At 37.4% G+C, this 26,699-nt stretch overlaps 1 protein-coding gene across 11 annotated transcripts in view; it reads right to left on the minus strand.

The window, feature by feature from the left end:
* The window catches only part of ROBO1 (roundabout guidance receptor 1), a 736,887-nt gene that overhangs the window by 22,561 nt on the left and 687,627 nt on the right, over positions 1-26,699 (minus strand). For 5 of the 11 annotated variants that reach the window (XM_065064416.1, XM_065064411.1, XM_065064438.1 and 2 more), the window contains 7 exons: positions 25,358-25,479; positions 21,692-21,863; positions 14,446-14,643; positions 11,035-11,061; positions 8,386-8,428; positions 4,631-4,785; positions 991-1,326 (listed from right to left, as the gene is read on the minus strand). In XM_065064416.1, coding sequence (XP_064920488.1) covers positions 991-1,326; positions 4,631-4,785; positions 8,386-8,428; positions 11,035-11,061; positions 14,446-14,643; positions 21,692-21,863; positions 25,358-25,479 — 1,053 coding nt within the window. The remainder of the gene's footprint in view (positions 1-990; positions 1,327-4,630; positions 4,786-8,385; positions 8,429-11,034; positions 11,062-14,445; positions 14,644-21,691; positions 21,864-25,357; positions 25,480-26,699) is intronic. The other 6 variants (XM_065064469.1, XM_065064459.1, XM_065064484.1 and 3 more) reach the window with 3 other exon arrangements.

Below are 26,699 nucleotides of genomic sequence, written 5' to 3' on the forward strand. Positions count from 1 at the left end.
CAGATTTCATATTGCCCTTTGAACTCCTCTGTGAGTAGATGGGTCCGGTAGAGCAATCAACATTCCTGTAATGAAATGTATCTTTTTATGGATAACTTATCACTATGCGATCACTTGAGTTACAACAATCCATGCAAAAAGTTCCAAGTTAGAATGGGTCCAGTTCCTAAGGATACAGTTTTGCAAATCAGGTTATTAAAAGAGGTTGCATGGTAGCCTGGAGGACTAGCAAGAAATCACATACCTATTTCTTCCAACTCCCACACATTATATTAAAGAAACGTACCCTCAAGGCCAGAAAAGTACATTCTGATGTTTCCCGTTAACACTGAAATCAATTTATTTTTAGCTTCTGGATCCACAGACTTCAGTCAGGGCAACAAAGGAATTCAGTTTCCAAAACTGTGTGCGGTAGCATTGCCTCTCAATATGTGAATCGAAGGCTTGCTAGGAACAAGTCTAAAATGAATTGGATCACTTCAATTGTGTCCCCAGTGTACAGCACAATAGAATTTTACAGAGTCTGATATGCAAAATTTCATTCGTTTACATGAACATGTAGATTTAATTAGTCTCCATCCACGACTGGGAAGAGTGGGTTGACCTATTTAAAATTTAAGGTAGAGTATAATGTGACTACCATGCATCTGGCTGATGAATAAAATATCTGGCTTCTGTCCTAACCAATCCCTTAACTACTATTAAATTTAAATTAATCTCAAATGCATAGGAAATGTATTTTATTTAACTCTTTTCTAAAGATACAGCCTGTTATTTTTTTTTATTAAAAACTGAATATCTAAAGGTTACTGTGGTGCTAATTAACTTTCTGACACTGCTAACTGTGGATATCTAAATCTGAAGAGGGAGAAATCTAAAAGCACCACAGAAGTCTGTAATTGCTGAACCTGAAAGCTTTAGACTCCTAGCACCAGAAGGTCAAAACTCCTCTGATGCCTAAAGGGAGGAAACAAGCTAAAAGCTCTTCACCTTTATTTAATTTGTTTTGCTCCATAATGTTGTACTGTATGGGTGCAACCTCTTGCTTTTGCTGAACAGAGGGTTTCCAGTGTTTCTCATTCGTATCCCCGCTGCCATTGTTAACATTATTGCTGATATTTGACTGGATGAGTTGAGTGGTGGCATAAGGAGTGGGCTGCCCAGGCTGGCTGACAAATCTTCCGTCCTTTAGATTTGGACTATTGAAGGTTTTCATCTCATTGATTTTGTTGCTGAGGTCCACGTCACCATATACAGTTGACTCAGGCAACATCAGGTTTGTTTGCTTGTTGTCCAGCTGATTGTTGTAATTTGCTATACAATCGGCTAACCACAGAGGAAAGAAAAAAGAAAAGGTCATTCTGTTCGCTTACACTATACTTTCAATGAAATTCCCTTTAAAAAATTTTTAGTGCATAACTATATGGCTTGCAGCCATGAAGCAGCGATATTGTAATTAACTAAATAACTTATGGAATATTATTTACCTTATGAGCTACTGCTTCAAAAGCAGTGTTCACTGCTTTCATTCACTGCATATTCAGACCTTCTGAATTGCACCTACAATGACTTACCTTGCTGGGCTTTTTCTACAGTGGCCATATAAACATTTACATTCTTAGACATTATTCTCAAAGGGGTATAGATATCCAATCCATAATTGTGATTAAGATAATTTGCATTTAAAGGAAAAACCAACTAAAACCTAATAATGAGAATAACTAAACATGACAGTCATCTCATGTCAATATAGAACAAACAGCATTTAGACTCTTTTGTAGTTGTGATAAGAAAGAGAGACACAACAGATTTTTATAAAAGACTGAAAAATGATTACACATAACAGAATTAAAGAGTACAATGTGAAAGGTGACTGAATACCCAGTAGCAAGACTTTATTTGATCATCGTTTCCTTGTACAATCTTATATTTTGGTTTGAAACAAAAAGACAGGAAAGCACTCTGGAATTTTTGCTAATTATTAGTCACTTTGGATATTGCAAAATAAGTAATACCATTGTCCTCTATGCTAAATACATATCACATAGACAGCATGAATTCATTCTTTTAATAGTTATTGCATTGTGATATCACCATTTATTGCACAGAGTAAATCAGACATGCACTGAAGGTCTGGCCATGCTGTGTGAAGCAGTGTGCCTGCCTTTCCCAGTCTCTTGCCTCTGTGTGACAGCAGCTCCACACACTTTTTTTCCTCTCCATATACAGTCCACTGGAAAAATACTGAATGGAGTAGTACAGTCTGTGGGTTGGCAGTTAGAAGGCTTAGCAAAACCAGTGCTCAATGATCATTAAGCAAACAATTCTCATTTGCCGGCTGATTAATGCATCAATAATTATGTAACAACCACTAGGAATATAGTTTTTCTCTTTTAAACGATGTGGTATTTATGCTAATGAGTTTGATCCAAAACCTGCATTCCATTACCTGTGGCCACAATTAATCTACTGGAGAGGGTGCTAAGCAAAACTAAGTACAGAATTTGGGAGTTGACCATTATACTAAAAGAAATACAGAGGATGTTCAATTTCAAAAATATTCCCTAATACATACATATTTTTTGAGAAATGTTTCCTGAATAAGAGAAATAAAATACTACTTGAGAAAGAAAACCATGGATTCACATTTTCAGTGATTAAGGAACAGTATCAGAACATGCCACGTACAGCTTATCATTGCACATTTCATGTCCCCTGGCTTGTGCTTTTTGATGGTCTTACTGTTTGATATATTTTTCTTTGTTATGTGAGGTGTTATTTATTGCTTCACAGTCTTCAGCTCTTGATTTCTAGTTTTTAAGTGTTTCCATTTCTGCTTTTTTTCTCACCTACTGAAACTATGTTAGCCTTTCCTCCTTTCCAAGTCTATTGAATTATATTGGCCAATTATATATCCAGCATGTTCTTCATTCTTAATATCTCATGCTTTGCTATAATATCCTTGCACAATCACTTACATATTTTTCCTTCTTCCATTTTCAGCTACATCTGATTTGTGTGTAGGGCAATACAATCGATACCGTATATGCAGTAGGTACATTTTTTTTTTTTACACAGACACATTAGAATTCCACATACAAAGTACTTAAACAAAACTGGCTTACCTATGTAACAGAAGATTTATTCTGTTAGATTTTTTATAGCATCTACTTTTAGAAGAACCCGTTCCCATTCTGTACAATTGGAGGACAGTACTACGCTTAAATTAAAAATGCAGTTACTTAACACATTCACAGCTACAGAGCGGTTATCCAACTCTTCTGCTTCAGAGCACAAGCCAAGCCCAAGCTGACATAATTAAAAATATTTGCCATGTTTTCCAGGACAGAAGAGACAACTATAAGCATCTTGTCTGACCCTCAAGCTCATAAGCTCTACTTGAAAGGAAGGAATCACTTTGCAACGCAAGCAAGCTTGATATAAAATCTAAACTGAGAAAGAATCCATCCACTGCACCTCATGATGAGAAGCTACAAGTTTACAACTCTCAAAAATGTGCATTCTCTTCCTTTTCCGAATTTGTTAAGTTTCAGTTACTAGGATGTGGTATGTCTGTACTTGCCACAACCAAGTATCTCTGTATCAGAAATCTATATAGGTATTTGTGGACGTGATATCCTTGGGCAGGGTAAGATACAAGTCTCTAATGTTAATATCTCTCACCTTCCTCTGAAGCACCTGGCACTGGTCACTGTCAGACAGCATATTGCAGAAGATGAATTACTGCCATCACATTATGGCTGGTTTCACATTAATTACAGGAGGTAAATGCTGTTTGCACTTAGGCAACGTCGCTATAGGTAACCATGCTCCCTCTCTGAAATGTTACTGGCAAAAATCAGCCAGAGATGTTTGTAGTGGGAAAGACCCATTTTCATTCCCCACAAATAACACAAACCAGGCTAAAAAAAAATGAATATGAGGTCCATTTGAAACAAAATGTGCAACAACTAGTGCTTCTAGAGACATCTCCCCAGCTGTGTTCCCATGGATCTCACAAGGTTTTCTTCGAGAGCATTCTGAGTCCCGACCAAATTCCTGGGAACTACCACTTAACCTAACATTTTGTAATTGCTTTTAGAGTGTGAAGTTCACCTTTTTATTCACACACCCTAAACAGAAAACCAGCTATGCAATTTTGTACAAAATGGCACCCCAAGGGAGGTTTTGAATGTGCCAAAGTAGACTGTCTCGCAAGTAGTGCAGCAGTGTTTTATTTCTTGCTTCTCATCACACCTAAGCTGGAAGTAAAATCTCACTAGTGCCATTGTGGTACTTCAGCTTCTCCATCCAAGCAACAATGATGTAGAGAACAACTTAAAAAATGACCTTGTCTGCTCTTTTTCAGATGCTCAAACATATCAGTTCGGTGTGACTTTTGGTAACATTGAACTTTTCAAGGGCTCCTTCAGCCTACAGCTTGCTACAACTACCCCAAGGGGACTGAAAAAAGGCACCCAAAAAGGAACCAAAGGCATAATCGTGACATAGAGGAGAAGCTATATAAAGTCTAAATGCACCAGAAACAAAAAACCAAACAAACCTGTACATTCTCTCAGGTATTAGAAGTATAAAAAAGATTCTATAGTAAGGTAGAAACATATCTAACCTGGTCGACTGTACGTCGTAAGGTTGCTATCACTGTTCCCATTGCCAGAGGTGCAGCAGTTGATGGAGCAGTCATTGTGATTGTTCCCTGTGTTAGGCCAAGTATCTGCTAGCCATGGCTGAGTGGCTGGTTCACTGATGTTTAGGAGTCCTGGCCTTTAAAAACAAAGCTTGGTCATTTCAAAAATTAAACAAAAGCATTTTCACATTGTAATTATAGGTTAGATATTACAAAATAATATCACATATTTAAAAGCATAAGCATTGGAAAATACAGCTTGCTTCAATTATTTAATGGTTTCTAATCTCCTGTATAACCTGATACTTGCTAAGACACTCTGAAGTGAACAGCCAAGGACAGCATCAATCCAGTTTGTGGAACCACACATATACATTGGTGTGCAACCTTTACCTGCCACTTTTTTTTTTCCCCTGGGAAGGTTTTATTTTTCTGTCCCTTCTCCCTTTCTTAAAGAAAGCAAAGTAAAAATGGGGAAGTTGGCAAGTTAAACAAACAAAAAATTCACACACGGAAGCAAGATGGATACGTGGAAATAAGAGCCGAGTTTGGATGTGAATACTCCCAGGTTCTTGGTGATTTATGAAGCCAAGTTCTCTCCACCATCAGATAGTGTTACTGTAGTGGATCAAAGGGAACAGCAGATTACAGAAACCTCTGTCACTTGGGAGTATTTGGATCTCACTAAACATATTGAGTGTGTGATACATCTCTGTTAATGAGTAAGCCACTTGCTTAATCTTTATATGGGTGGAAGAGCAGCAGCTCCTAAGCAAGTTTAAAGTAACAGCATATACTCAATACATTTTAAAATATCTGGATATCAATGCTGCATTTGAAATAAAGTGTATTCCTGCCATCAGTAGAAAGAAATAGCATTCCTTGGCTTCCATATTGCTGAATTTTTCTAGTGAGCATGCAAGACTCTCGAATTCTTTGTAGAATCTTTGGTGCCTCTTCAGTTCCCACACTAACAATACAAGTCCCATATATTAGCATTCCCTAGCAACTTAAAATTGCCTTTGATAACTAAGGTGCTTTTAAAAATAGATAATTTTAGCCACTGACATATATATACGTAAAGGAATACAGTGTCTTTCATCACAGGATTTAACAGGCAAATTTCCTTTTGAAATAGTGCAGGAACTAGTCTCCATAATATTAGATGTGATGCTCTTCAAAAATAAAATATGCTAATCCTCTTAAACAGCAAGTTGAGAATACAAACTGCATGCAGAAAGTTTCGTGGGATGTAGTCTGTCATTGCTGCAAGCTTAAGTCATAGTCTTAGAATGACATTTAGAAGATCTATACATATATGTGTATATATGTTTCTGTACTGCATGTCATCTGACAATTTAACATGGGAGGTGATGAGGCTTGACTTACTGTCACGCTAACAAACCAGCCAATACATGTACATTAAACAAGTATTTTTTGTAAATCTGAAATAAATTTATAGCTATGCAGTGAGCAGGCCAACTGATTTAAAACACCCTGTTTTTTCCCTGCTACTCTGCTTTTACAATTAAACATCTTCAGGCATTTGGAGTAGACAAAGCCTTCCAGAACATTTTGCTTTCAGGACTAGTGTAGTGAATTTTGGATGGAGAGTTAAAAGTCCTTTGCTTCTAAAATTTACTTTGCATTCACACCTACTGTCAGATAAGAAATATGGCGTGAGGTATATAAGTAGACAAAAACTCTACTAACTGGAGCCATTTAGGCGGAACTGTAGGCAAGAGATACTTGCATTGCAGCTCCATAGCCTGGTGATGATTGGACATTGTAATTTCCAAAGATCTTTAACCTTTGCAGCAAAGCCCTTGAATTAGTGTATTGGGTCTGGGATGGGGGTGGACTGAGCAAGTGGCTGTGTGTGGATTGACAGGAGTCAATCCAACTCATGGACCATAACCTGAATCTTGTGTAGGAAAGGGGTTGCCACAGACTTTTTTTTTTTCTGCATGACAGAATAGGGGATTATGTCGAAACATATCACTGTGACATTTTGAATTCTGAATAATGCTTTAACATGCTCACATAACTGCACTAGGCAAAATTGCTAAGCCTCTCCAAAACATTGCAAATATAATGTAAAAAGTGAAATCCTTAGGTTTGGAAATCAGAGGAAGGTTTTATATGTAAAAATAACTTTTCTTTTTTACATTGCAGAAGTATGTTTCATATTCTACAAAACCTGGTACATCATACATCTGATAAATGCTGTATATGCAAATGAACAAAGGCAGCATAGATGTCAGCTCCTTGAATCAATTACACTGCTAGATTGTGGCACTTATCCTTAAAACTAGGACAGTAAAAAATGAAACTGCTTCTCTAGCAGCACCAAAACGACTGTATGTGATGTAGACACTTCTGGGTTCATTTCTGTCCTCTGAGTCTATGGGAGTGTGCTTTGTCTAGCTTGTGCTTTGGGAAGGGCGAGACAGCACAGTGGCACAAAGAACACAAAGGATGTTAACTGCATACCTTTTTGAACAACCTTGTCAGGGAAAGAGGGTTCATCTCTGTTCTCTCTTATTTTCTCACTATCCTGGGGTGAAGGCAGCAACCCAGTGATTTACGGATTTGCCCACTCAAAAATCACATGGTAACTTGTTCTAGAGGTTTTCCTCTGTGGTTTTATGGCTACGACAACACAGCAGCATACAGTGCAGGACAGAGATACCTGCAACTGCTCCTAACATGCCAGGTTCAGCAGCGGCAGGAGCAGCAGCGCAGCCTCGCCTCTGCAAAACATTCCAGTAGACTGGGAATGTCTAATTTTATGCCTAATCTTTACTCTTACTGAATTTTTGTACGGTCTTGCAAATTAGGAATCACAAGATACCACTTGTGAAACAGGAATTAATATAGGACTTTATTGCCCAACTGCTCCCTGAGATTTTAGCATTTATTTCAGCATCACGTCGAATCTCTGAGATGCTTAGAAAAAGGTATGCTTGAATGTGACCTAGAAAAAAAAGATGTGCTACTGAAGTGACACTGCTTGGACTTGCCTTTTTGCTAAAACTGATATTTTCCCTTCTGAAGAAAACTCTGACTTTACACGGGAAATGCAAATTACTGGTTTGCCCATTGCCATTCATTAAGTAATGATATAAACCCAGTAAACATGTTTTACTTAAATCTTCAATCTGCAATGGGCTAGGTTATAAAAGCTGGGGGCTTTAAATTTAAAACCTGCTCCCTTCTCCTTCAGTGCCCCATCTCTTTTAAGTGATGCTTTAACTGCTTTGCATTCATAGCAAGATTTTGTCTTAAAAAGTCACCTTACAAGCTATTTATGTCTTCAGCAATTTTTTCAAATAAACATTTTCTTTCTTTGTAGTATTTGTGAACCAGCTATATTTCTTAATCTTCATAAATGCCACGACTTAATTACTTTTACTCCCTTAATCAGCTAGCAAGCCAGGTCTTTATTTTGAAGTTAAACTGCTCCCTCTGCTGCTCATTTTTTGAGATACAATTTTTACAGGTTAACAAAGCTGAAAACATTGCAACGCATTCTTTGGAAACCAACCTAAAAATTCAAACCATACATCCTCCTTCTAAACAGAAAAATGACCAAAATGTACAAATTAATACCATAAATTAAAACATATCTTTGCAAGTGATTATTCTGCCATTACTCAAAAGAACAGTTATACTCCTAGCATCCTTAAATGTAGTTGCACACAATTTATAGCTTTAAAAATAAAGCACATAATTACCTGCCTCCACTGCTTACGGCCTCTCCTCCTCTCTGATATGTTACTGAAATAATTAAAGATAAAAAAGGAAATAATTTAAAAATCATAAAAGACTTCTCAAATAGCAGTATTAAATTTGCCTTTGTTCATTTTAGCTGAGATAATAAACGTGCATTGATTATACATTAATCATTCTGCGAGCTATTCCTTCAAATGCAGGTTTATACATAATACTTGTGTTGCCTGATAACTGCTAGTCTTAGCTGCAACCCAGTTTTATATTTCAGTTCTGTTCCGAAAAACACAAAGACATGTATCGCTTAAGAAAGCAGGAAGCCATACATCAGGTTGAACTTATCCGTAACATAACTCTGCTGACTTCAGTGGAGCTACTCTGTGGAAGAATTTAGGTCATGTATTTATTTCCTGAATGGCTAGATGTTAAAGCTTTGCTCTACCTTATTATTTTGGTAAGATTAAAGAGGTATCATGATTCTATAACAGACCTTACTTCCAATGTAAACAATGGCTCATTACAGCTGAACCTACTGCAAAAACACATGCTCCTTCTGAATGTTACTGCACTATACTCATGGAACAAGCAAACTCTGAAAGTCCACAGGAGCTTTGCATTTTGTAACATTTTACAATGATATTTTTTAATCTAAAAAATTAAATGTATCTACCTTCGTAAAAAATGTCTGGAAGAAAGAATACTTCCTAAATTAGAAAGAAAAGTTTTGCTAGCATATCAGTAGCATTACAACTAACAAAGTGGATGTCCACATGCATTTATTTATTGGCATGGATTGTATATCCTTCACTGGAAGCATCATGACTGAAAAGTTAGTTTTTAGGATGCAAACATCCAAGAAGAAACAGTGCTACAAATTCTGCAGATTTGCACTGCATTTGGCAAAGGGTTTAGGAGATTGCCTCCCTGCAAATGCTGATGGATTCTACGTTTTCCAACTAGGAATGCGTTGGAAAAAAGCAGCCAAATTCTGCTCTTTAGAAGAACTCCAAACTGGAAGTCTGCAAGAGAGAGATAAATGCTGGCAGTAATTACAATAACAGGATTAAAATGTAGGATGCACTGCTACAGGTTAAGTCTTTTACTGTAGGTAATGCTAAAGCAGAGGGTCTGGTTCCATTTAAAGTCAATGGAACTAATGACTGGGATCCTGGATTGCAAAAGGATTTTTTTTTGCTTTAAATGTTTTACTTTTTTTTTTTTTTTTAATTTCTCCTTTAAAATCTCAGTGCTATTTATTTTGCAGCTCTGACATATCTTATAGAGCCCTGATATTTTCTTTTAATGTTAAGAATCCAACTGAGAAAATATATGTTAGCTAACCTACCAACCTCTGCATAATTTCCATAGTGTGCTACAATTGTGATTGCAATGGAAGCCCTCTGTTAAGCCAATTACAGTAATAGCAAAATAATCATAGTTTGAATTAGTCTCCACCGTGAATCTCAAAGGACTTCAGAAATATTAAGGGCCATTCTGACTCACGCTGAACAGTAAGGAGCTCCACTGAACATAACAGGATGACTTTGGAAACAAGATACTATTTCATGTGATTAACAGCACGTGGATAAGAATCTAAGCCGTTACAATTAGGTCTGTGTGGATGAACACAGACAGCCATGAGGTTGCTTCATCTGTGGTGCAACTTAGAGGGATGTAACTCAGCTCCTGCCCAGAGGCCAAATTAGCCCAGTGCTGATTTTGAGCTAATGGGAGTCTGCAGAGGAGGGGGCAGGTGGTTTTTACCATGCTTGGATATACGTGTCCTGCAAGTCTCATAGACCTCTTGTGAAAATAAGGGATTTAGAACAAAGGAGGAAGAAACAACGTGTCTGCTCACTCGGGCTGTAGCTAGAAGCAATGCCGAATATATTGGATTGCATCTGCTGCAGAGGAGGAGCCGCTGAGCTGCCGGACAGTGGGACCCACCGAAGGTCAGAATGGAAAGGCGCTCATGGACTTGGGTGGGCTATGGCTCAGGTTACATCATTTTTTGTACGTTTCCAAGTAAAAAGAAATAGAATATGATTTTAAACCCACCCTGAATTTGAGATGCATCTCTGTTTATGTAGAACGGGATGATTATTTTAAGATTTCATTGACCAAATGCAGTTTCAGGCAGCAAGCAGAGAAACCTAACTGCTACAACACTTGGATTTTCTGTATTTTCCTAAACAGACGAGTACTAGGACACTGGTTTAATGCAGATTCAGAGGAAAGAAAAGAAGCAAATGTTTCACCAACTATAATCCCAGTAATTCTTTTCAGGTCAGCATCTGGGCTCTGCCAAATCATTCCGCGTCCATCAGAAGCACCTTCGCATTGCTAGATGCAGAGGCCACACCACTCCATTATGACACTAAAGAGAGCCCAGGCTGTGCAAACTGATGGGCTCATGCTACGAAATGATATGCTTGCATCAAGTGGTATGTGACAAAATGGTACACACAAATGGGAAAAAAGTGTCAGCTACAAGGCAAATATACACTACTAAGAGAACAAAATAATATCTGTCATTAATGAAATTGTTTGAAAAACCTTCAGAACAGCTGGGCTGGTTATGTCAGAAAAAGAGAAACAGTACCACAAACACATGCTAAAGTAACAAAGAAGGGGGGAAAAGTGCAAATATATACCTGTTGGTGTGAAGGTAAAAGACGGGACTGAAAAATCAAAACAAAATACAAACTGGTTATTAAGCTGAAGAGAGAAAGGGAAACATACCACATTAGTATAAATCTAGCAGACAGCTGAACATAAAACAAATGTATATAACTAACCCAGTAGTTCAGTCACATTGATATAGAAATATAATTTAATTTGCTATTCAGAAAGAAGCTTGTCTCTGCAGGTACTACTCTGGGAAAAACAACAAAAAAGGCAGCTTGATATTCTATTGTGCTCCTGAGGGGACTGGACTGTGGTTTAGCCTTTAAAATACCCCTCAGTTTGGTATTTTAAGTCTTCCTGAAAATCCTAACACAAACAAAATCCCCACACTGTTAATCATTCTAGAATGCAGAATGACGAATTCCTTAACAAAGCCTTATCAAAGTCCTATTGAACCTTATCTGCAGTTCACTAAGTAAATGCTCATTACACTGAACTAATAGGTGCACTTAGGTATTCAGTGAGGAAATAATAATCATATAAAGGAACAAAGAGAACTGCTGTTTTACTGTCTCTGAATCAAGAATGGCACCAACTCTCACTGTAATAAAGTCATTAAAACCTACTGCAGCAATTAATTTTTGTTTTCATAGATGAGAAAACACAGTTGTTCTTTCTGAAATAACCACCAAAAAAAGGTAAAAAAATTTCCCTAAATGTAATACTTTTCTACCTTTCAACCCTTGGCTCTAAGAGGAAAAGGTTAACAATGGAACAACGATATTGCTTGACAATCTTCACTCTTGCAGCTACTATAAATCCTGTTTGGATCAATAGAGTCTCTAATCCAAATACAGAGCACCAGCGTCTTCTCTTCCTATTAGCACATGCTCCCCCTCCTGTTGACAAGACAGCATAGTTTTTCTTTCACTGATGGGCAGAAAAAAACTAACACTGCCCTTTTCAATCTAACGAAAGCAAAGACAAATCTTAGAGAAACAATAAAATATTCACTCAAAGTAGCCTTGAGACAGAATTTGATGAGTAAACCTTGCACAGAGAAAAAAGGTTCTGGCTAAGAGAACAACTGCTTCATCTCATTTTTACAATAACTCTGGTATTTGGGGGGAGTTCAGAGTGCCTTGTTATAACATAAGCTATGCTGCAGTTTCCCCTTGCTTTTACCAAGCCAATTTATTTCCAGGGATATGACACTAAGCAAAAAAAAGAAAAATCTCTGAGCATTTGCCCAATTCAGGCTTCATTTGTAGCAGAGCTCTTTATCTTGGGAATTCCATTGTATTTTCTTGGAGCTAGGCCTTTTCACACAGTGAAGTTTAATTTAGCTACATTCAAAAATACAGAAGTATAGTAGCGAGCTTTCATTAAAATAGAAGGTGCATTTAAACCAGAGCTATTCAAAAGAGAATCAAATGTCTCAAAATTAATTTGCAATCACAAGGACATGAAAAAAAAAAACCTTAAACTACTGTCTGATTACTTTCCTGTGAGCCAAGTACTAAACCTAGTTTGGTTTCTTAAGGAGCTCAGGAACAGATGAACAGAGGTTCAACTAAATGAAATCTTTATCACTACAACATGAAAGAACAACTTAACTCTCAGAGCTTCTATTAATAAACTCTTCTGAGTGTGTAAGACTGCTAGCACAATATGTATGTGTGGGAGTAGTGAAGTAGTTTAACAGATGTCAGGCCTGAAACTAAACATAAAAATATATAAATAAATGCAAGACTGAAGAAAGCTTGGGCTTATGGTGATGACTTGATGCACTGCGGAGTGGCAAACTACTTTGCAATTTATATTTCACTAAAGATGGCTTTTTTCCTTCAAGAATACTTGATAATGGAGAGGCAGACCTTACTTTTCTGTATGTTTTCATTAAAATCCCCACCAAATTACACAAAAGATATTTTTGCAGATATTGAAAAATACAGCTGTTTTGAACAATAGCTGGTGTCATTAAAGTAACCATTTTTAAGGACAAATTGTATGCCTCTTGCTTAATCATAGCTGCTGCTGAAAGCATAGTGATGTTAGTTTGATAGAACTGTAGAAAGGCAGTATGGCAGCATGCTATTAGTAAAACAAAACAGCGCAGGCCAATGCAGCAGTGTGTTGGGGTCTGTCTTATCTAAGAAATCTTGGCGGAACAAAATCAAAGGTGAAATGCATCCGTGACTCCTGAGGTTACAACTCTGCTACAACCACCGTGCCTGAAGCCTATGGCGAGCATTGATACTTCAATAGCCCAGAGGACACACAAACTGTAACAGTCCAGAACTACTTCCATGTTCCTACTTGCTATTTTCAGCAGTGCTTCTTTTTCCTAGCAGCACACTGCTACCGCTTAAAAATGTTTGTTTCATATTTTCCTATCTATCTTGCTCATCACACATTTGTTCTTGAAGGAACTAAAGAACATAAATCTCATGACACCTTTCATTCATTAAGTTGTGTGCACCTTTTAAGTCTAGGTCTACCTTTTGATTGCTAAATAACAAACATTCTCCCTCTATGCCCACGAAAGCAGGATCTCCCATTTTCTGATGAGTTCCAGAATTTAGGGTTCTCACACTATGAGTGACTATGAGGTACCGCTTTGAGATGTAATGAACTGTAGCTTATTGAATCCAGTTTCAACTTTGGGGCTTAATCAAAAGATTATTTAACCAGAAGAAATCGAAATTTTATTTCAGATTTTCCAGGTAGAGATTCTAGTTTTGTCTTTTACAGAGTATACTGTAAAGCATTGCTTGCCCACCAACAAGCTGATATAAAATGTATTAATAACATAAAAACGAAGAGTGCTTCAAGTTAGTCCCACTGCTACCATTCTAACCAAATGCAGATACAAGATAGCGCCCGAATTCAGTCCCAAAGAAGGGTCTCACCACTGCATTTACGAGAGAGTCTTGGAAAGTATCATTGACTGTTGTGCTTTCGCAAACAGCCACTTCACCACATCCCCCTGGAACACAAGGAAATTCAAGTACACACACCAAAAGCGTTACTGTTCTTTACACCACTGTTAGTACTCTTAGCAGCAGGCAAAGGACTGCACAGGACGGACAATGAACTACCATCCACTTGGCTCCTTTTCAGAGGGTAGTGTCAGGTAGCAAGGGCATATGGGAAGCTCCCAGCCTTAAATTCATCTTTACATTTGTCAATTGTAGGAGCATCTTTATGAAAAGCTAGTCTACATGTTTTGCTAAGGGCTTATGCTTTAAAGCCAGGTTTAACACGTAATGTAAATATTGCTGCTTTCTGCATTGGCTCCTGATCCACACTTCCTGAAGGTATTGAAGTAATTTCATAATTCCTGCATCGAGTCTTAGAAGAACAAGAGACTGATGATGAAGTAAATAGTAAACAAGCATTCAGCAGCCAGTGGATTAAAATATATAATACGGCACCTTTTCTGATACCAGCGTAAGTACTAGTGAGTCCATTTCGCTTCTTCCGGTGGCGATATAACCAGATGCTGAAGACCATAAGGATAATCCAACAGGCTGCACCGATTCCCGCAATAAAGGCAGGCTGCTTCACTACATCAGAAATCTGCTGGGCTAAACTGACTTGATCTTCTGAAGACACAGGGTTTCCATGAGAATCTGAAAAAAAGGCACCCAAAAAAACCAATTTATTTGAATGAGCAACTGTAAAAGGAAGCGTGAAAAGAATTGAAGTAACCGTAGTCCAGTTTTTCAAGGTTTTTACTTTAGCAAAGCAACACTAGGTTCGGAAAGCCACCAAAGAACACAGCAAGTAGAAGAAAGCTCAAGTATGAAACACTGGTAGTCTGTTCTTAGAGCTTTGCGAACATGTAGAAGTCAGCTACCCAAACACCCACTTTCATAACTGAAAATCACAGAAGAATTACAAATTCAAAGTACGTTCACATGAGGCTGATATTGAGGGATACACTTTAATTTAGTAGTTCCTGACAGATGACTTAAAACTTTTATTACATGGTCTAACTTACTCTTCACAGTATCTCACTTTGACTTCAAAAAAAAAAAAAGAGAATGTTTAGAAGTACATAAAGAGATAATAGTACAAAATAACCCATCCCGCCCTCTTGATGTGGATGAAAATACTAAAGGATAACTAAAACAGGAGTTATGAATTGGCAAAAATAGTCATGCAGTGTCATAATTACTGAACAAGCAGACCTTTTCGAAACCAGTTTTTCCTTAAGTATCTCACATCGAAACAAAGAACACGTATTTTTCCATACAGTTTAAATGTTTTTTAACAGAGCAAGCATTCTTACAAGTATCAGTCTCTTCTGCTCTTTCTGTATTGAACTTTTGCAAGAACCTTCTAGGAACAGCAGTAAGAATATTCAGTCAGTGACCAATGCTTTCTAATTGAAATGAAGGAACTCCAAGACAAAACACTGCCTTCCTGGGTTTTTTTGCCACTACAGTGAATGCTTACTGGAAATTTCATTACTGCACAGGGTGAGGGTAAGAATTTGAAACCTTTACTCAGAGTGGATATTGCTTTACACAGTCCACAGCTCAGTCTTTGAAATACCTATTTTTATTCTTCTGTAAATCCAAGAGTTAGTTGTTTTTTACTATGGGTAGTGATATCAGATTCAGAATGAAATTAGTGTTTTATGGAGAAAGGTGCTGTTATTAATTCTACTAATATAAACTATGTAAGAAATGAAAACCTACTTACTTAATTTACTTAACCTACAGACTAAGGAGTGAATAGGTGTTTTGTTTTGTTTTTTTTTTTTAATGATGATGTCTTGCCTTATTCCGAAATAACCCTAAATAAAATCTAAGAAACTGCAACACAAACAGGAAATGGAATCACAACAAATCATATGAATAACAGACCTCCTTTGGAAAGTTATACGTTTTAGAATGGGAAATTGTTAAATTAATAGCAGATTCTTCCAGTGAACGATTCCAGATTACAGTTTTTGCAACACTGATATCAAATACCTATTTTGCTGAGGTATCATCACTGCCTTTGACTGCTACCTTATTGGAAATTTTATTTCATATTTCAGGTTCCTTTATCTTCTGTGATCCTAAGTGCACTGCCTAGTCTGAAAGTTCACCAGACAGACTCATTCTTTTCTTACTAATACACTCTTTGTGTCTGCTGGGTTTATAGATTTCATGCCTATTTGGGCAAGGTTAAGATGGGTTGCTGCAGATTTTATGGAGACAGCCAAGTGAAGTTCCATACAAGTGGCCAGATGGGCTTAAATGTATAAACTATACTGTGACCAATGAATTAAATCTGTTACTCCCTATCTCATCTTTTGTATCTTTGCAGCTGAGGGCATATTAAGATATGAAAACTTGCATCATCAGTCTCTTTGCAAAATGAGTAAGTCTACTATTTCTATACTTTTAGACAGCTACGCTACCGTGCACATCGTAACAGGAGATTTCCAGAGAACTTATGGCCCTGAATAAATTTATTTCTCTGATCCCTGGAATATATATATTTAAAAAAATAAATTTGGGGAAAAAATAATCACAAACTCAAAAGTCAAATAAGACTGTTTTTTGAATATATCAACAATTAAGCCATACAGAAGGACAGGACTTTCATATAGACAAACATTTAGCATTGCTCAGTCAATGCATGTCTGAAGATTACAAAATAGTGAAGAGTCTTTTCGAACGTTTATTGTTCCAATCTTTGATTAAGGTTCATTTCATGGTATTATTTTGCTAGCCACTGCAAGCATAAGAACAGTAAAATAATATATTTGCTTTTAACAAACTAGGTTTATGGAGAATTGTACATAAGTAGACTGTTAGAAACATTACACTAAATTAGCTGCTATATATTTACACACATGGTGAAGAGAAAAATGTGTATATGTTCATATACAGTCATATAAACAGCATCATAGGAAAGAAGACGGAAGAGCTTTCAAGAGGCCACATTTGACCCATGTCCCGCTCCTCTTATAATTCAAAAATAGAAGGTAAGCTAAATATAAGCCAAAGGGAACAAAATCTAGTGACCTCCCCATTACTAAAAATTTCCAGGAACAGTATCTTGGAAGCCTTGCTTTGAGAAGGTCAGCTTCCCTCTTCATTATAGTCCTGAATGAAAAAAGCTCTTGAACTAATTAGAGTACTTTTTCTTCATCTCAGGAAATTTCTGGAAGCTTTGACTGGGATATAAACGGTTCATAATCAACATTCTTGTTCCTGCTTGCACTCCTTGGGGAGACGTGCCAAAATAATAAGTGAACGTAAACATAATACGGCAAAGCGCATCTCACTGCCAGAGCAGCAGCCGCAGCATTTAATGTACTTGAAAGTGCCTCAGAGTTGTTGGAGCAGGCTGATCCTGCAACTCCCTGAAACCAGCATATTATCACAGTGACTCATCCCTTCTTCTACCCCAAAATAAGAGCTTTCTTTTTAATCACAGATAATGTTGCTATGGCTATTGCTCACAGGCTACCTGATCTGACCGTCTCCAAGCTCCAAGTTTAAAACTTCAAAGACAAGTCATTAGAATTTACATCAAGAAGAACTTGGACGCCTAACTCTCGAATGTTAAATATTCATATGGATAATAATAATGATGTAAAAACTATCGTTTAAGATATTAAAAGATTAATACACAATTGAGGTTGGGATGCCAAAGACTCAAAAAAAGGACAGGAAATTCCAGGTTCACAGGTGTGCAAGCAACCCTAACTTTGCCCTGTACATCTATAATCTATGGAATGGTACTTTTCCACATGCCTAGCTCATTTAACATACAAAATGTACAAAAAATAAGTTGGAAGATCTAAGTTTTTTTGACATTGCTAACTCTGGCAATTCAAAACTTGCAAAACACCTGCAACATAATATCTGAGTGTTTCCTCAAATATATGTGCATGATGCAATATGAAAATTATTTGGTAAGGTATCACTAGGTTAGGAATATGCTGTTTTGTCTCCTTTCAGTTATATATGTTTCCAAAACTGGAAAAATATCAATTTGGTGTTTCAATCTTTTAATATACGATTTGAGGAGAGAGCACGGAACTGGTTTGTAAGGTCTTGCTGCAAGGGGAAGAAAAAAAAAAGATCACTTTCTTCAAATCATTTGAAGGCCAAAAGACAAAAAATATCAACAAAAAACCCTTACAACGATCACAGTAGATGTACTTCAAGGGCTGACAGAATGAAATCCCTGAAGGCATGCTAGCTAGTTCACAAATCACATTTCCTAAATGAAGCAATTAAAATACTAAAGATTCAGTGAGATTTTCCTGTGTTTTGTACACTTGAGACATCCACTGGTTGAACAACGCACTCAACATTTATTATAAATGTGCAGACGTCTCTTAATAAATAACCGCATATCACATATTAATACAAATTATGTGTTTAAGAGTAACATTAACTGCAGTTGTGGAGCTTCTCAGAGTTGGTATCCTGGAGAAAATATGTTGCAATATGTTCCAATTTCACTACTTGTTTGCCAGCCAGCACAGATAACAGTGCCGAGCTACAACAGGTTGTATCCCATCACTGTACAAAAGTTAGGCTAGAGATCAGCAAAAAATAATTTGTTGTGATAATCCTCATCTTTCTGTACAGAGCATTTTTGTACCCAGTGTCCTGAAGTTACATGCTGTGAGAAGAAAATAACTTCTACCAAAATTCTTCAGTTATTTTTTCTCCACGGCACAGTATTATAAGCACAGTATAGTGAGCTGTGGCTACCTCTCATGAAATACCATTTCTTTCCTTAACACCAAAGCTCTTGAGGTTCTTCATTATGTAAAATATCAACTTTTAAAACAAACAAACAAGTGGTTTTCAATCCCTTGGAAACACACAGAAAGCTTTAAAAGGTCATTCAAAAGCCAAGAGGAAAATTCAGAAGCCCCAAAGGGAGTGTTTGAAGAAGACGCATGATTTTTCAGTTGATCTCATGATTTTAAACACTGAAAGGTGATTTTTTAATAACAAGCAAGTATATTGTTGGCTCGTCCCAGGTGGCACGGGAAGCCTGGGGTACCGCAGTTCAGTGAGCTGCTTCACATCAGCTGAGAGATGAAAGATGAAAGAGCTTGGAACTCACAATTTGTACCTGTCTTTGTAGCAGGTTAAGTGTGTGCACAAGGTCAGTTATCACAGCTCAGCTGATGCATGGGACGGCGATTGCACGCCTCAGCTCTCCGAGAATCCCATTTCTCCTGTCTGCCCCTCTTGTTCCGAAAGGCAACCTCCGACAGGTGAAGCTTCCTCCTGTCACCCACCTGGCTCAAACTCTGCCCAGGCATTTCTCACAGGCACAAGCCCAGGAGCACCCAGCACAGCATGCAGACTCAATTACGAATTTGCTGTGCGAGATAGTAGGTTACATTGGGGAAAAATCACTCTTCTTTGGATTCTTCAGAACCAGCAACAACTTAGTTTCATTTTTCATATGGAAAACACAGATGATAGACATTTGATTTTGATGAAAAGTTATTTAAAAAACCCCAAAAATAAAACAAAAAAACTCTAAGTGAATATCTAAATCACACAGAATTCTTAGCTTAAAAACAAAACAAAAAAACCAAACCAACCAACCTACCAAACAAACAAAAAGGAAGGATTGTACTAATTCAGGTATCAGGAGAAGATTTCCTGAAGCAATCGCTGAGATCAGTGACAGAAATGTCAAAACTTGAAGTTTTCATTGTCAAACACTGAGAGAGTCAGGACTCTTTCAAACCTTCTAAAAGTAGCATCCTTGGTCCTCTTTCCTCCCCCCGCTCTGGCCTCCCTTCCCTTTCTCTGTAACCATGTAATTTATTGCTGGTGAAAAGTGCCAATTGATGACATCAACAAATTAATTTTCTTTCTTCAGAAGAGCTACCAGAAAACTGCAGCGTCTGCTCCACCCCCATGCTGGGAGCACATCCAAGAACTAAGAATTTGATTCCTTGCGGGGGCTGTAAGAGAACTTGTATCACAGGGTAGAGTTAGGTGAACTGCAGCCATTCTTCTGCCTTGATGATTTTAGGTCGGTCTTTGCTATTAAAGGGTACTCCCCTAAAATGTAAGCACTAATTTTCAGCAGCCTCTTGCAGTTGCCAAAAGGATTGCAGCACTGTCTAGGTATTTCTTTGTGCTGCTTTTAGAGGCATGGATCTCCACAAGACTCCCGTCTCCAGGTCTTTGCCATGTAACAAGCAAAGTATGGGATTTTCACTACAGTATATGTATATTTGGCTATGCCACTTAATTAGAAGCAAGAGTACAGACTATGAAACCAAATCCAACCACAAGGAATTACATGGATTCTACCAGGACTGCACATTTGAATACCCTCTGAGATGTGGGATTGCTTCATGCCTTCTAACAGAGAGTCAGTAAGGGCAGGAAACCAGAAGCAGGTAAAAATCTTACCACGAGAGAGTCTCATTTGTTACTTTTTTCACTTAGCAAAACACTACAGTGATTAAGTTCTATTATGAAACTCACCTTCATTTAGCACTTTCTTATCAAGGAAAAGGGGGGGGGAAAAGTGTTTACAAGGTCTTTGGCTTTGAACACCAAGGCTACCCCATTATTTTACACTCATACGCCTCAGTAATTTAAATTTTCAAAATCTAAGCTATATAGAACAAACTTGGCATTGACTGGAAATCTGGCTGTAGGAAAGAACCATCCAAAAAATAACTATGGGATTTTGCACACATTAATGGAATGTCATATAAGCTGTATGTAATTTTGTCACAAACCCCTATTGATATAACTGGGAATCATATGGCTGTATAAGTCAAGTAAGTTAAAGATGACCTTCATCTTAATAGCCATGGAAACGTACACATAATTTTCCAGAGAATATATTAGTCATTCAGTCTTGTTTTCACCTGCACGTACTATGGATTTTTAAATATAAAAAGTGAAATAACAAGGAAGATCTACTAATGATACAGACAGAGATATGACACAAAGCCCAAAGCAACACTCTGAGTTTGCTTTCACAATTATATACTGTAATGATAAGCTATATTGACACAGGTGTACTGGTAAAGCAGCATATGACTATACCTAAAGGTATTTTAAATAATCTTCAGCTAACCAACAGCAAAGATGCATTTCTCCCAGATATATCCAGGACCAAAGCCCCTGATCTGCATTTATGACAGAGAGATGTTTCATTTAAATGAAGTTAGAAGTCAATATTATTGCAAATCAGTTGTGTACCTCTTTTTCCTGTACTCAGGTTATTTACTAGCTTCTACACATAGCTGATACTGATTGTGCCTAATTTTAGTGTGCCCTTGTTTTTTTTGCTTCAACAAAGAAAGATAAAATCTGATCGAGACAAATTAGATCCCGAAACTAAAGTGAGCCAAAACTTAGTGACTCAGACTTCCCTACATGTTTTATTATACCAATCTTATGTGTGAAAATTCACTTTGAAAAATCAATATGCAAAAAGCATTGCTGAACTGGGAGATTAACAAAACCTGTGTTGTTATAATCCCATCTTTACTATGGAGTTCTAAGGCAAGTTTAAAACCAGAAATGCCAAAATCCTGCTATTCTAGGGATCAAGTAACACTATCTGTGTTTCAGTTGTCTTGAAAGTACTTCTGATGCCATAAAAGACAAAAGCAAACAAACAAAAATCACTGAAACCAATAGGTAGGATTACTAGCAGGCTTACCTAATTGGATAAACTGGGGATCACTTTTCACTCCAGGTCCTGCCCCGGTACTTGCTGCCACTTCCACGCTGTATCGAATACCAGGAACTAGGGAGGGGATGACTACAGAAAGGGTGGAACCATCTACCGTCTTGTTTATATGGTATCGACTTTCATTGCCAAGACACCAAACCTGCAGAGAAGTAAGCGTATGGTATGTACAAATGTTCAAAATTCAACACCAAAGGACATGTGGAAGGAAGGATGACACATTCCTTTCTGCTAGATAAAGAAATTTAGAATGTATCACTACCCTAACATCTGCAGTCACGGATTTCTGTCCTAGGCACTGTGCGGATACTGAAAAGATACTCCCAAGAGCAGCTCCAACTACTAGAATTATTTGATGGGTTTATTGTAATTCATTTACAGTTCAACCAGTGACTTTGTGCTAATAAAACTAAAAGCACCAGTAAAACAGAACAAATAAGGGAAGCCTGGTAGCCCAGAATCATTCCCATAACCAACAAGGTAAGAGCATTCAGTTAAATGAATTTACAATTCTCTTCATCAGGAAGATGAAGGCTTTCTTCACTCAAGTGCAAGGGCAAGTCTTTCATCACATGACATCACAAGAGGATTGATGTCACACTGGAATCCAAATGTTACTTTTTTTTGTTGAATGGCAGCAAGAGGCAAGGATTGAGCAATATGCCATCTTCTGTTGAGAGACAACAGCATGGTATCCGACCTCAGTTTTCAGATAAGATCAGGACAGAGGTCCAACAACTTCAATTCACCACTTTATAAATTAGATCAGTGATAACAAACGACTGGAATAAACAATATGGTGGAATATTTTCATCTCTTTAGGCCTGAAGCATTGATGTGGGAAATGCTTCTAAGAGTACGGTTGAACTCCCAACTGCTATTAAAAGTGAAGTAGCCACTAATCTAGATTGGCCAAAAAATTGATGAAGCTGTGTTGATTTCCTTTTCCACACATGTATATGCTCTACAATGAATATTTATCAGGGATATTAAATTAGTTAAATTCAGGACTTTATCTGTAAAGAAGCAAACTTTCCTGAGAACAGCAGCATTTCTGAAACTATGCCGATTGCACATGGGATGGAAGATTTAACTTCTGACATATGGAACTCCTAAAAGACTTAGTACCCAGATAGTTGCTCTTAATCTCTCGCGCAATTCTGCCGCTGTGGAGGTGGCCGGGTGAGTGAACTAGAGTTTCAAATATGGAACAACTGCTGGGGCCGTTTCTGTAGAGCCCTTTCTGCCTGGACACTGGAAATTTTATTTTACCTTCAATGTAAGACCCTTTTTCCTTCTCTGGATGCCAAGGATTGAAAGAAGGCTAGTGGGACACTGTGTAGATCTGAAATGTATTTTAAGCTCCTTTGAAATTTAATCCAAACACAGCATATACATAACTGCTGCTGCAGAGCAGGTCAGAAGACACAAAGAGAATACAATCTACTTTTTATATTCTGATACTAAATAGAAACTGTCTCAGTCAGTAGTAGCATTTTAATTATTAGTAGTATTAGTAATATTGCTCTTAAATGCTACAGGACAGTCCATGAAAATGCTCTTATGTAAATAAGAGCTCGAAAAAGTGAGGAACAAAAGATTTACATGTCCATTTTGACTTATCCTGTTTTCACAGAAATTGTTACTGACACCTTGCACAACGGTGTATGCGCAAACCATAACACAATTTATTATGTACTTGCAATTATGCGCTACTAATTCATAAAAATGTTTTGTTCTTAGGCACTCGAATACACGGAGAAATTCAAAAAACAAGAGTGCTAAGTTGTTTTTGCCATATGATATCTGATTTTATATCTAAATAGGCAAGTGAAAACAAACTTTTAGAATGTTAGGAAGAAAGGAGGAATTCAAATTATAATAGACAGATAAGTGAAGAAACAATCAGTATAACAAGAGAATTTCTAACTTCATGCTAGAGGAGGGAACGCCTTCTCCTGTGATGGGAATTTCTGCATTTTTGTGTGTGCTACTGAAACTTCTTCAATTAAGATGGTATCCTCCTTCCTATTTATTTTATCCTTTAATTACAGTAAGTAATTAGATCTGAGTTGCTGAGAAAACAAAGAATTCCCCGGCATATTTGTACCCTTTTTCTGGGAGAAAACAAAGGAGATAAAAAAATGAGGGGGAAAAAAAAAAAAAGAGAAAATTTTAAAAGATTCCCATTTGTTTGAGTTTTTTTTCTTGTTATAAGTTCTTAATCTTAAATCACTGGTTCTGCATACATTTAGTTTTTAGACAAAATGTTAATTATGTATAGCAACTTAAATAGTAGCAACATGCATATTCATTGTGTCTCTTTTGTGTCCATGGAGAAAATCATGAAGGAAAATAATGGCACCCACACAACAAATGTAGATGGAAAATGTGCCAGTGTGCCATCTACTGCTACACAAGCATTAAAAGATGCTTCCTCCTACACCTGGTGGCCTATTACCTCTAAATGCTAGGAGGTATATTAGGTATTACATCCACTTGGAAATGTGAATTTCCTAACTTTTATTGTTTTGTCCTTACAACCTTAACGTTCCTCTGATGCAGTTTCTTGATGGAAATAATTCTATCTCTTCAGCTCAAGGTCTGCCTTTAAATAAAATAACTTTGTATTATATATCTAAAACTAAGCCATAAACTGATTTTTTTACTAGTTGACCTGGTTCTGGAAGGCATTTTATTATTCTAAATTGACCATGAAGCTTAGTGATCTCTTCCCTTTCCCTTTTCTCCTGAGGAAAAAAAAAATAGCAGAATGAGTTCTGATGGCGAGGCATGTATGCCTATAGCACAGTGTTTTAACCTGAAAAAATAGTCAAGCCACTCTCATTTGAAAAAAACCTTCTCAATAATGCACATTTGAAGGAGACTGAAACCAAAGATCCTGCCTCTCTGTGGATATAAAGCTTACTTGATAACCACATTTAAAATATCTGTAGCTTGCTTAGGAAAAATAAGCTTCATTTACTTTGCTATGTAAATTATCGCAAAACAATTTGAACTGAAAATAAATACAGTATATGTTGCTAAGCAAACATCAAATAATGAACATTTGAAAATGTAGTTACAATTTGTTAAAAATTAAATGGCATAATGAGAACTGTGCTTGTGTGAAAGAAAAATTTCTATACACTAAATACATACAGTATTATACAAGCACATTCTTTACATGTAAGTTTTCGATTTGTTTTAACTACCCAGTTACGCATAATTTACTCAGATCTTAACACTGTTAATTATTATCCCCGAGCTTTTCAACTCATTAAGCCTGTTTATATTTATTACCTCGGCCAATGTCTTTGAGTCACAAAACAGTTCTCAAACTGGTATGGTTCCCTCTCTACTTGGGTGCGCATTTCTCAATTTATAATGAAGGTAAGAAGGTAGTTGTTTTAATTAAAAGTGTTGACCCCTAGCTTTGATTTATGGAGGCTGTTTTAATTGCTTTTTACCATCTAGAGAGAATTACTAAATATGGAGTTTGAATCAAAGAAGGGATTTTCTACCTCCTTTGCGCTGACTAACCAGTAGATGGAGCTGAGCACCCACAAACAGCCCGATCTGTCGGCACCTGGACAAGAGCCCCTGTGCCAGGGGACCACAGGGTGCCCGCTGTACCTTGTATTCCTGAACCATCCCGTTCTGGTTGTCCTCGGGGGGCGGCTGCCAGGTGACCACAATTGCTGTCCCGTTCCCATCGTTCTTAGTCACTGAAACGCTCTGAGGTGGAGCACTAGGAGCTGTTTGTTTGGAGAGAAGGATTGAATGGTTAAGTGCGTTGTGGAGCAGTGAGCTTTTTTATGAAAAAGCTGGTTTCTGGGCTACACAAATGCATTCTTTTATGCCTTACCCTTCATTAAGGGCAATTCTTGTCCACGAGCTAAAATGATACACAAGGAAAGCAACATGAAACTGCAGCCAGGCTGCTGAGTTTTGCTGTGGTCTGGCTGTGCAGGACAGGAAAAGTCACACTGGTCATCAGACCCTTCAAACCCAGATACCCGTTACCTGAATGCCAAAGTCCTGAGCACTGAATTCCTCATTGGTCTCAAATCACCTCATCCAGGATGAACAGTTTTGAAAAATGAAGTCTACAAATTGACTCCAATAGAATGCTAAACCTCAGTTCCTCTAGTGTGTAAATAATAATGAGTAATACAAAACTTAATAAAATCAGGACAGAATGTGTTAGTATTAACACCACTGTAATAAAAACTTCTGTTTTGCATTTTAAATATCTTTCTAAAAATGGGATACTTAGGATGAATACAGTTAAGCACACCTCTCAGTCACCTAAGGCAGTAAGCCAGAGCTATGCATTTATACTGGAGAGGGAAGAGAGAAAAGGAAGGGTATCACCTCCCAGCAGAGACACTGAAATCCCTATTCAGAGACACTGGACATCTCATATGCTTATTATGCCAGAACAGCAACAAAAGGAACAGCTTCATCAACCTCCTCTTTTCAGCACATGTATGAGATGGAAATACTTAATTTAGTTCACTATATCTCTTGCCCTCAGTCATCTTTTCATTTTGTCTTACTGATTGATCCAGATATGAAAGCCTTCTAAAAATGTGGCTTCCATTCCCTCAGCTACAGTGCTTTGATGATTTCTGTGGTGTCTGCTATCTACTCAAGATAGTGATTAGTAAGTGCTTGAACCTGACAGAAGTCACTTGTGACCAGACCCTGAACTCAGCAGGGAGGAGAGCACACTGCAGTGAAGATAAAAAACGTATTTCCCATTGTGTGTTAGACAGGATTTTTGCACATCCCTCTCTCTCTCTCGTGCCTGGTTCTGAATATTTACTTCTGTGTCACCAAACAATCCACATAATGATCAGCCCAATACAGCCTCTGCTGCCGCAGATTGCTGTTCTCAAACAGTGTGCACTTCAAACAAAATCAAATAATGAACATAGCAGAGGAAAGCAGACCAGATGACTACTTCAAAAAG

The sequence above is a fragment of the Columba livia genome, chromosome 1 (genome assembly GCF_036013475.1).
Source record: "Columba livia isolate bColLiv1 breed racing homer chromosome 1, bColLiv1.pat.W.v2, whole genome shotgun sequence".
Taxonomy (NCBI): Eukaryota; Metazoa; Chordata; class Aves; order Columbiformes; family Columbidae; genus Columba; species Columba livia.